The sequence below is a fragment of the Perissodus microlepis genome, chromosome 1 (genome assembly GCF_051167445.1).
Source record: "Perissodus microlepis isolate ML-2025 ecotype Zambia chromosome 1, ASM5116744v1, whole genome shotgun sequence".
Classification (NCBI taxonomy): domain Eukaryota; kingdom Metazoa; phylum Chordata; class Actinopteri; order Cichliformes; family Cichlidae; genus Perissodus; species Perissodus microlepis.
The window spans coordinates 8,902,203-8,914,206 of NC_140461.1; the positions used below are offsets into that span (position 1 = coordinate 8,902,203).

The following is a 12,004-nucleotide window of genomic DNA, read 5'->3' on the forward strand; positions in this document are numbered from 1 at the left end:
TGTTTAAATGTGATGTGAAATGTCAGGTGAAACATTTGTTCATAAAACCTTGCTACACCAAATAAAAGACACATGACTGATCGGATTAATTCAAATTAAAAAGCACATAATGGTTTGACTGAATTGAGAAAAACTTTGCATTTAGCAATAATAATTAAACTTAATACTTTAATTAGTTTTTTGTACAGTGTGAGTTCTTTGAGATTAAATCATACAAGAATCTGAGGAAGAAAATGTTGTACAAGTGATAGGAAAAGATTTCTTTTATCTATTTCTTGAACCAAACACTCTAAAAAAAATTCCACTTCATATAATGGATCAGGTTGGATTTGATGTGTTTCAGACCAAAAGAACACTGTGATTGAGCACTAATTGTAATGCTGCTAAAATTGGTGCCAAAAAATAAATAAATAAATCTAATATTCAATTCCTGTTCAAGCTCAGTCTTTCACTGGTGATGATTAGAGTATCGACTTTGCAGTGTTTTCTCAAAAGATGATGCCCACTGTGCGTTATATTACGTTCACACTGAGCTACTGGCAGCCTGGCATGAAATGGCACAGTGGCTTCTGTCTTATATCTGAAGACATCAAAAGAATCTTAGCCCGCTTTCATCTGCTGCCTCAGTCCACTAAGACCCTTATTTTCATATTAGAGACCCCAAAAAGACAGGCGGGCACTGACCACGGAGCCCCGTATGAAATGACTTTTACCCCTGGGAAGCCCATCTGAGAGGATAATGTTGATAAAAAGTGAAAAAGTAGTCAGAGGTCAAAAGAGAATACAAAGAGAATTTGTATTTAATGATTGCACGCTTCGTCAAAGGTAATTCGATCAAAATAATGAAAAAAAAAAAAGATTTTGCATACTTTGCGATGTGAGACGCAGAGAAATTATTCTGCCCGAGTAAGCAACCCAAACCCCAAACCGAGGGAAATGTTTCACAGCTTACCAGTGAATCCATTTTATGTTTTGCTTATTTGTATTTCATTTTAATATAAAAGCAAGAAAACAAACAAACAAAAAACCCGCAACAAACAGACGTTTCATACACGCTTGGATTTGAAATAACAGCTGAGGTCGCTGGTTTGGGATCATTTAGGATGCCACCAGACCCCAACTGGCAAAAATGAAACAGAGAAATGAATGTTTTGGCGTCACCTCGCGCGCGCTTTAAAGCCAGAGCCGAACGGGATGCGTAAAGGCAGACAGAAAATGTCACGACGCTCCGGAAAACCTGAGATGTAATTTTCATAATAAAAGCATTGTAAAGCACGAACATGGGTCACTGAGGGGTTCTGTTGTATGTGTGTGTGTGTGTGTGTGTGTTTTTTTAAACCCGTGGTGCACCTGTAACCAGACTAGGTTTGGTTTCTGGCTCTACGTCTTTAAGACTCTAAGAGTGTGCCGCATTGTAAATATTTGCTATTTTTAAAGTCAGAATGACATGCCCTTCTCTCGGTCCATTATTACTTGAGCTATCGCCAGTCGCTTGTGCTTTAATCTGAAATCGGTGTAAGGAAGTCGCACAGCCTATTGTCTATCGTGCGTCTCGTCAGTGGCGGCGCTCTGGATCAAAGGCTCGTTTGGCTCCCTGGTCTTATGGTCCTGTTCTGAGCGCAGTCTGCTCTCGGTCTCCACGGACGCTCCTCTGTCTGGATATCGTAGCGCGTCTCTATTTTTTTGTTATTCCTTCTTTGGATTATATTCATCTGATGGTTTTCAACTCCAACTCGATGCATAGAAATGGGTAAACTGCACTCGAAACATGGTAAGACGTCTTATTCCCGAGAGAAAAATCACAGCTGTAGTTGCTGGGTGTTGCGATACTTTCGAGTAACACATTCATTGTCTCTTGTCTTTCTTTTTCTATCTCCTTCTCAAAAGCTGCTATTTGTAAACCGCGGGAGAGTCCAGAAGGTAAGCGCACTTATTCCCCTACAATGATGCACTCAAACATTTTCTGAGCATTTCGGTCAGTTTGTGAACAGCGGAGCAGTTTCCAGAGTCCGTATCAGCCTCAGCTTATTGCAGCGCGAAGGCTCCGAGAGTCTTTGAAGGTTAACGCGCTTGTAGTGTGAACACACTAGAGAGAGAGGAAGAAAACGGTTTGTACTCACTGCTAATACTGCTGCTTTTGTGTTTCAGGCGACAGTTTTGTAGTGAATGCCTGTTTGGCGAGGAAGGGAATCGATGACTGGCTCGTGAAGCAGAAATACTACTGCACGAGCTCGCGCCTCGAGCAACAGGACTGTCACCACAAGAATAACTGCGGGTTAACTGCACGGGTGAGTGTGACTGTATACGTACACTCGGGTATTCATAATTAAGTTTTGCTCCTCAACTTCTTTTATTTGTAAAGTTTGTCTTGTAACTCAAGTATTGCGTGCCTCCTCGTACATGTTTCACACCTTAAGCAGTTTTTAAAAAAAAACATTTTATTTTATATTTTTTTAATGTCACTTCTACGGTAGCACGCGAAGCTACATTTAACCTCAAGTGTTGTCAGTCTTTTTTGACTCTTTGGTGGATAAACTTTTAACAGTGGCTGTTCACGGTGAGTTAAATGTCGTTCATGACGGGATACAAGGTAATTAAAGTAAACCAATCGCAATCTTACTTTTGTTTTCCCTGTGAGCAAAATAAGACCGTTGAGCTCACAAATGCGCAGCCGTATGCACTTGATTGAGGGATTATTTTTCAGGTAACAATAGATCAAGCCTTGAAAGCAGCTCAGTGTGACAGTCCGGTGACAAGTGTGGATCGTAAGGGCTGGAGAGAGAAATGTTGGAGGTCATGCTTGTTTTGTATTTTGGCATTGCCGTAAACACGGTGCTGTTATTGTCAAGCGGGGAAATCCTTTGGAATTGCTTCAGAGGAGCGTTAAGCCTCTTTGGTTTGCCATGCCTTCCTCAAAGGCAGCATGTTTGAGGAATTGGAGCCCATCAAGAATTAAAAAAACAACAACAACCCCCCCAAAAAAAGAAAAAAAAAAGAAAAGGAAAATCAGTCCCTCCACTCACAATCCAGACAGTTTGAGAAGAAATACATCAATTTATTAAATGCATCCCACAATCCAGGATATATCACACCTACTGTAATATTCTGTTGTGTTATTGCATGGCATGATTTTCCTTTTTAAAATACTCCACAGATCCTTTAGTGTTCAGTGTTCTTAAAGACTAGAATCCTATCATCAGCGACATGCAGCTCCGTGGCATCATTTTCATGCAGCAAGCTGAAACCATGTTATGCCCATGCTTTTGAACTGTAAATAACACAAGTGAGACAGAAATACACATGCAGATTATAATTCCTTAATGAACCACTAGTATGAGAAGTCATTGGCATACAACCCGAGAAAGTGTAAGGCAACAAAATGGTCTGCTGATTCCCACCGAAGCCAAAGATAAAATCCGCTGTTGTTTTGTCTGCTGGTGCAAGAGTTCCTTGGTAGATTTGGTAAGCGGAGCTGTAGAATAAAGTGTAGAGAGCTTGGCATCTACAGGAAAAATTGTTCATCCTGACATGTGCCCAGAGCTGCAGCAAACTTCATCATATGGTAACAGGATCACACTCACAGCAGGCACTGGGATGTATTTTGAAGAGGGGTTTTTTGGAGGAAAAACAATCTGAATCCCATGTTTCTTTTCCAGAGCATGTAGCTGCTGCTGCAGCAAAAATCCATTCCATTTATTTAGCTGTTTATATGTTCAGCGGGGTTCATATGCTTCGGGCAATTTAAGCATTTAAAACCACATTATTATCATGCAATTACCATAAATTGTTACTGCAAAAACAAACATTCGTTACTTTTTTCCTCAACATATTCACATGCTGCTTTTCCCAGCAACAGTCATGTGTGAAGTTTTGGCTCAGGATGGATGAGGCCCCCGCCAAAAGGGTTGGATGTTTTTGAACAATTTAGAGTTCAGCTTGTATAAATAATTCAAGTCTCGGTGTCTAATAGCTTATTTTATAACTCAGAAGGAAAATGAATAAAAGAAGAAAAGTTGTTTCCACATCAATATTTATTTGAGCACTTTTCTCTTTTGTTTTGTGATTATAAAGTGGATTCTAAATCTGTAATGATTATTAAAGTTTAAAGCATTTATGTTTTTTTTCCCCATTCTGTGCCAGGGCATGAAGCATATTTTACATTTTTATAAAGACAAGACTTTGCAATCCCTCATGCTCTGTAGTGTACTGAGTTACACATTTGCCTAATAAGCAAAAGATACTCAGTTTGATCCCGGGAGGAAACACAAATCCCGCGGGAGTTGCGTCAGGAAGGGCATTTGGCGTAAAAATATGCCAAGCTACCCGCATGCAGAAACCCCTTGTGAATAAGGGAGCGGTCGAATGTCGCCCTTGAATGAACATTCACATGAACCTAATCATTAATCAGAAGCAACGTGGTTTACAAGCTGTGTCGTGATGTGAAATAGCTTTCGGTAATTTCCCTACAGTCTTATATAACTGCATAGTCATACGTTTTATGTTTGGGTTGTGTGGCATAAGCACCGTGTGTTTCTTTTCTTCACAGTAGTTGTTAAGAAGAGTTACACAAACCATACCAAGTCTCAACCTTTCCAGTGGATTTACGGAATAATTCCATGAGTGGAGGTCATTCCAAACCTGTTTCATTGACTCCATAAATAATGCTTTATCTCAGTGATCATGAGTTGTTGTTAAAATGAAGTAGGTTTGCCTCTATTAAAGAAAATGCTTACCATATCATTTTAACTAAATTGAAAGACTTAATGATGTGTGAGAAGAAGTTTAAGAGGCTGGCCCTGCGGTGCTTTAAGCTTAAAATACAATAAAACAAAAATGGGAGCTAATCTTTTGTGCGAGAATACAAGTCTCCTCTCTTTGCTTTAAAAGTTGTCCATATTGCGTAGAATACCTGGTGAGATAGTTATTTATACCCATTATTCTTTAAGCCCCCTCTCCATGCTGAAACAGAGTCCGGCAGAATGTGGGTCGGGTGTCAACAGTGGGGAGTCCACGCTTGGAATTCTTTTGAACCATTTTTTTTTCAAACCATATTCCCCATCAGAACACTGCAGATTTTAAAGTGGTCATTGTTGAGTAGAGTGCCTCACATTGGCAGTTTTTCTTCATTTAATGGTTTTAGATTGAAATTGTGTTCGAGCACACACGGACACACTAAGGCTTGTACTTGAAAGCACTTGAAGACTTAATGATGATTCCATGCAGGCTCTACACCCATTCATGATTTGTGTTGTCAGATGTAAGGTTGCGGGAGCTTGGCAGACAGTGAGTGAGTGGTGTGGGCAGGTGGACCCGTTGGTCCTCAACACACGAGATCCAGGTCATGTGAGCCTTGGCACACTTTAGCCCGAGTGCACAGCATGGTGTCTGCACGTACCAATAAATCTGATATGTTATGTGCAGCCTGTAAAATTCTTTGCTGACAGAGACATTGATAGGGATTGAAGATTTTCACGACTTTTGGACTTGGAAGTTCAAGTTTCTGGTGACTACTTTCTGAGCTTACCTCATTTGGAACTGAGTGCCACTTGTCACTTGCCTTCTTCATGAGTTTTCCCTTTCGATTCTGAAATCCCCTTCCCCCTCTTTTGCTTCTCCCTTCTCCTCCTTTCTCCCTTCCTATCCTCCATCTGTTTGTTGCGCTCACCCTGTGGCCTTGTGTCAGTTGCGGCTGATGAAACGAGGCTGCATTTGAAGTGGGCCACGCTGGGGGGTGTTTTTAGTGACACTGATGGCCACTCCACCCTAAAGCCCTACCCTCTGTATAGAAAAAAACCCCTCCATGTCCAGTCTTGCCAAGCTACCACTCTCCAAAGCCTGGATTCGTTTTTTTCTTCAGCTGAACTTCCATCAGTTTGTGAGGAGCGTAGACAAAAAGCAAAGGTACATCAGTCGACAAATGCAACTCAGAAGTGAATCACAGTGGAACTTCTGGCCCCAACTCCTCCTGTCTCACAGTTGGTTGCTAGGTCTTTGATTTGTTTTTGTTTTGTTTTTTTTGGAAATAGGCCTAAAGCTTTTAAACGCATTCCCTCAGCCTCCAAGTCTGATAAAAGACATGGCAGGTTTTGCGCCCCCTTCATTTTTCGTTTTTCGCTTCTGCTGTTGTGCTTTTTCTTTCCTTGTCGTTTTCACAAAGCAAGGGCCCTTGTCTAGAAGCTGAAAGCACCTTTCAAATGCAGACTCCTCTTCCTCTTTCTCTCCTTCTTTCTGTTTTCTCCCTGTGCGTTTTCTTTTCCCACCGCTGCCCTCTTGTGCGTGCTGTGTGACGTATGCCCCTCTCCCATTGGGCTCTACCCCCTCTGTGCTCCCAAGGGACCAAGGGCCTGTTGTTGCTCTTTGAAGAGGCTGGGAGAAAAGTTTGGAGCCACACTCTAAAGAGAAGAAAAGCCCTGGCCTTTGGGAGGAGGGGTACCACCTGGCCATGGAGGGGCTCGGCGATTTTCTTCTTATTTTCCCATGAGAAGATGCTGTGGAAGTCTTGGGCTGACATCAGCGTAGCTGGGGGACTGGGAGGTTCAAGGAAGTGGACGTGGCTTTAATGTCACATCAGGCATCATATGTCAAAAAGATTCCTGAAAGCTGGAAGAGTTTCTCCTGTGTGACAAAGCAGAGTGGATAACTCTCAGCTGTTGTGAATGGTGTCTTCTGTAAAGGGTTTATGTCAAAGAATGTTGAGGTTTTGTGTAAGATTGAGCTCTAGTAGCATTTAGACACTTGATCAGGGTTACTTGTGTTTCTTTTTTGTTAAATCTAATGAATCAATTTCCATATATTTCACCATATTATACCTACTTATTAAGACGTAGAAGTCTTTAACATATTCTTTGTGAAGGAGCTGTCACTGTAGGTCTCAGTAGACATAAAATTATTAACATGTCATTAGCCAGAGTGAAATGCTCATGTATGTGCATATCTGTTCAAGCGTGTGCATGTAAGTGTGCAGTGTGTCTGGAGTCAGCTGTCCGGATGCACTTCACAGATCAAAGGCTTCCACGGGAATGTGCTCTGAATCTCAGGGGATTAGCAGCTGAGATTGTGCTTTGTTTTCCCAAATATATGCTCAGTATGGAGCAACGGATAGCTGTTGATCAAAGTGTCTTTCTGGCTGGAGAGTTTTGTTCCGCACTTGAGGGTGGCATTTATTTCACGACTCGAAAGAATGGATAGAGGATGTTCTCCTCTTTAGTCTCCCCGTGGATTGAAATGGCTGATAAGTAGTAAACAGTATGGATGGTGCGACTCTAATTACAGAGTTTCTTTAACTGATGTCATTATCTTTTTTGATGTGTTTCTGCATGGGACATGCTAAACTTATAAATGTTTTGCTTTTTAAATTTTTGACAAGAAACATGAAGTTATAAATAAGAGTAATAAAATGTAAAACATGTAGATAACTAGAAGTTTCTCGGAGCGAATTGCAAAATTTTGAAGATTGAGAGGATGAGAAAGCTGTGGTCTGGTATGTTGTAGTTATTTTTCATTGTTTTTCTTGCGTAAAGCGAATGCAAAAATAGTCTTTCATACTTCCGGGATAGGTGGCGTTGTGTGCATGGGTCTGGGAGAAAACTCTAGGTGACTGGGGACCCTGCGGTGGTCCTGGGGTTTCTGTGGGAGCTCAGTGCTCAATTTAATCACCCACTTAAAAGGCTCAGCTGAAGTGGGTGTTTAAGTGTTTAAACCCTGAATAATTCTCTGTTGTTTGTTTATCGGGTTCCCCTGCGGGTTGCGCTGTGGCCCATGCAGTAAGTGCTGAATAATTTGACTGAGCACTCAAACTGACTCTCATATAAGACAAGATTAACATCTGCATAAAACTGCGATCAAGCTCTCATGAGTGTGTAGTGAACATGCACACTTGTGGACCATGAAACGCAGAAGCACTCACTGATATACATACACGCACTATCCATGTGTTTATCCTGTTACGTGAATCTATTTATCACAGCTAATAGTCTCAGTGTGATTCTCTTCCGCATCTTTGTCTTACAAACTGGACCTAGGGAAATGCCACTGATGGAGTTCACAGCTTCCTTGAACCCTGCTGGTGTATTTATCCTCCTGGTGTTTGTGCTCTTTGGTGACCAGGGCTCTAAGGCCACCTGAGGTGGAGGGAATGGAGGAAGTGGGTTTAGGTAAACAGAGGTGGGAGAGCATTGTGCCTCTTAGTGACAGAGGTTCCAGGGCTCCTCAGCTTTTCCTGTGGCGCCAGGGATGGAGGAGGTCTGGATTGTCTGTTAGGGGATATTTTTAGTGGAAGGAAAGTTAAACAGAAGATCAACCCTGCTGAAAGGAAAGCTGTCCACCCCCGGTGTGTTTATTCTCCACAGGTGCCACAATCCAAGGAGGACCTCACCCTGTAGGCACTGAATGGAGAAGATCAGCCCTCTGCTCCCCAAAGAGCCATTTACCCTGTCTTTCAAACTCACAACTTCTTCGCTTAACTTTTTCATAGCAACAGAAATGTCCCACTCACATGTAAAAAAATTCTTAAATGTAGGATTTGTACGTCTTTAGGGACTGCAGTCTAATTTTCAAGCTCTTTAGACTTACAACATGGTCTGAAATGTAAATATAGGTTTTGCTGTGGGTTTATGAGAGATGATGTGTAAGTCTTATTACCATAGGCGTGTATTTAGAGCGTTAAAGTGTCCTGTTTTTTACCATCAAATATTTCCTCTTCATTTAGACAACTTTATATCTGGAACCCAATTCAAACAACATTAAATTAAATCCCCTTCTGTCTAAATTGAAACCTACATTTGTGTATATTACTCTGATCTTCTCATTGTCATTGTTCATAAAGGATGTTAATGCTTCCTGTATGCTATTTATGGCAATTACGATTCTGACACAATGCAGCTGGTCTATTAAACCATTAGGAATTTTATTTTTAATTTTATCTATGCTTTAATATGAACAATGTTAGTAAAATTTGGAAACAGTTTGCAATTGTGTAACTACTCCACTGCAAGTTCATTATGGTGAGCAGTGACACAAGCCACTAATTCCAGTCAGCTATGAATAGAAACGTGCCTCTGGCACCAGCACGCTTGTATATAGTAGTTGAAGTGTCTATTTCTGCTGCTATGTTTACTTGCTAAGTTGAAACACTCTCTGTAATTACAGAGATTATAAGTCCACAGTTAAAAGGTCAGATGTGAGCGATGTTTTGAGGTGGTGGCTTGTGGCTGGCAAGATGGCTGCTCCAAACATGCTGCGCGTTCATGGGCATGAGTGTGCACAGGCAGAAAGGAAGAATTTGGCCACCTTGGTGTTGAGGTCAGTCCCATCTGGTCAGCATGCACATGTTAGAGGTTTTCATAACTGCCACCTACCACGTGGAGTCCCACTGTTTATTACAGTGACAAGGTTTAGTATTTGGCTTTGAATAAATGCACCAGCAACTGTCATTTGGGGGGATTTGATTACAAAGATCAGATTTTATGGCATTTAATCTACTGGTTGTTTTCTTGTGTATGGTGGCTGGAATGAGCCCAGAATGCAGACCTAAAAGAGACCTTACAAAACTAGCTTAGTAGATGAGATATTTGGTGTGTGCCAGCTTTTAATCTGACATGTAGTATAGCCAATAATGAAAAATTGCTCAAAAAGAGTCCTTTCTTAAAACATTACAAACTTACATACAAATTATGATTTTGTTCAGAAAATGTAAGATTTTAAAACATCATGGAAACATCATCATCATGCATTTTATGCTATTTTGGAGCAAAAACTTTAAGCTGTAGCCACTGGCATGTGAAGTTACTGGGGTGGATCTTCTCATTTGTCTTTGGTAAAAGGCTGAAGTGCCTGTCACTGTCTTGCTGCCCTCGAGGTAGACTTCTTGACTAAAACCCTTTTCCTCCCACACTTTGCAGTACTTGAGACTGGCGTCTGAAGCCACCCAGACGACTGAAGGACTGTCTCTCCTCAAAGAGAGCTTTGACTAATTACTAAGACCCTCTAGACACAATGTAACACATTGAGTCTTGCACTCAGACACGGAAGCAAGAGTGTTTCCAAGCATTTGCCTTAAATATATAATCCATCCTATTTTGCAGTAATGACTGACACATGGCTGTTCATTTGGCAAATACCATATTCTGTTAAAATGCACAGCCTGGTTCTCCTGGAGAGCTACTAAAAGTAAACCAGCTAACCTAGAATGGTCTCTGAAATAACGTGTTAGTTACAAATGTGATGGACACAGAAAGACCTTCACATTGGTGCTTTCCTCCACCGTACTTAACCTGAATCATACAGATCTTTACATCACTAGATTTGCCAGTCTTACATGATGAGAATCTCTGTCAGTTTACAACTCTTAGCTCTAGTGCAGATCTTAAGTCAGATCAGTAGATAAAACAAAATAAAACAAAACAAGAAAAACCTCCACCAGATGATGACCTATGCCAATGCCCATATACTCAGAAGCTGCTTCAGCCTAGCAATGAAATTGTTCTTTATACAAATGCTGCTGAAGTTTTGACCTCTTCTTTACACCTTGGAAGTAGTTGTGCCAATATATTTGGCAAATTACCCAACCATAGTGCATGCATGCACTCTGTAACCCCAGAAGAACTGCTCTGCCCTTTTTTGCCAAGAAAGGTTCAAAATGGAACAGATTTCATGAGATATCTAACCACATAAGCTTTTGGAGATGAGGTGTGTCATTTTGTGTAAGACACCCTCTCTTCTCTTTTAATCTGCTCCTATTCTCTTTTCCCTATTCTTTGGAACTGGGCTTGGCTCTGAATTCAGAGGGCCATAATGTTGTGATTTGTTACTTTTGGCAGACGGGAACCACCTGTAAATCAAGGCCAAGCGACAGGCCGTCTCCATTCTCTTCCAAACTGTAGCTTTCACTTGAGAATTGACGTTCCCAAAATGCAGTTCACTGGCTGGTTGAGAACATGTTATAAGGATTAACCTCTTGCTCATATCCCATTTAACTCTCTTGACTCCAAAGAAAAAGTTAAAATAAAAACCTTGCTTTCTGTTCACATGTAATCTTTATGTCTGTCTGTGACTGTTTTCTATGAACTCTGTTAACTAGAAGTTCAACTGTAGACATCTCAGTAAAAGAAGACGCAGAATGACTACGGTTAACATGTTGGAGTGGTAACTGCTGTAAAGCATGCGTGCTAATAGTTTTGTTTACAGCTTTGGCAAAGTATATCTAATCCTGGCAGAGCTGGCTCTGTTATTTTTTAATACTCTTCAATATCTCAAGTAGGGTTTGAACAAAGTAAGAAAAGTTTCCTAGATGAAGCCCAATAATTCTCCCGTTGTAGGAAATGAAACAAATGTGATGAGTTGTCTAAATTGCTGTAGGGGCGATCATGGCGTTAGACTCTTGATCTTGACACCATGCTTCCCCCCTCTCCTCCTGTCTGGCAAGATGTGGCTTTGATAAACACTGTGATAAATGTTAATCGCAGTGGTTACATATTTTTCAAAAGCTAATCAAGGTTGTTACCTCAAGTAACACGCAGGGTTTACTGCCCGAGGGGCTGGCTGAGTTGTAAAAGCTTATCTTTGCAGGTGTAAAAGTTTTGTAAATGGGTCATTAAAGTGTTGGCCAACTTCACACATAGAACACAAAAAAAGCGAGAGGGGGAGGGAGATTACTTTGGATCAGCATGTTTCTGAAGCATAGAGATGAGGGCTGTAAATCTCTGCTAATATTCCACCGAGCCTTTCAGGAGGCAGCCTTTGATGTGGGTGAGGTAATGTGACCAGCAGTGTTTGCAATGTTAATCTGATGTGGAGAAATGACTGGTGGCTGTGCACTATCGCTCCACAAAGGAAAGGCATCCAATCGCTGCCCTTGATGGTGGTGTAAAAAAACAAAAACAAAAAAGCAATAACAACAAATGAATTTGAAGAGAAAGCCAACACGTGTGCAAAATTTGCACTTACACCACACGGACACGTGTTGTTTAATTTAACATACAACACACAGGGCAAGGTCTGCTGAGCC

At 41.1% G+C, this 12,004-nt stretch overlaps 1 protein-coding gene across 1 annotated transcript in view; it reads left to right on the forward strand.

Moving 5' to 3' along the window:
- The first annotated feature begins 1,553 nt into the window (after positions 1 to 1,553).
- The window catches only part of nkd1 (NKD inhibitor of WNT signaling pathway 1), a 32,462-nt gene continuing 22,011 nt past the window's right edge, over positions 1,554 to 12,004 (forward strand). Inside the window, exons 1-3 of the mRNA XM_084929117.1 lie at positions 1,554 to 1,771; positions 1,888 to 1,920; positions 2,149 to 2,288. Of these exons, the coding sequence (XP_084785243.1) occupies positions 1,747 to 1,771; positions 1,888 to 1,920; positions 2,149 to 2,288 (198 nt within the window). The 5' untranslated portion in view covers positions 1,554 to 1,746. The remainder of the gene's footprint in view (positions 1,772 to 1,887; positions 1,921 to 2,148; positions 2,289 to 12,004) is intronic.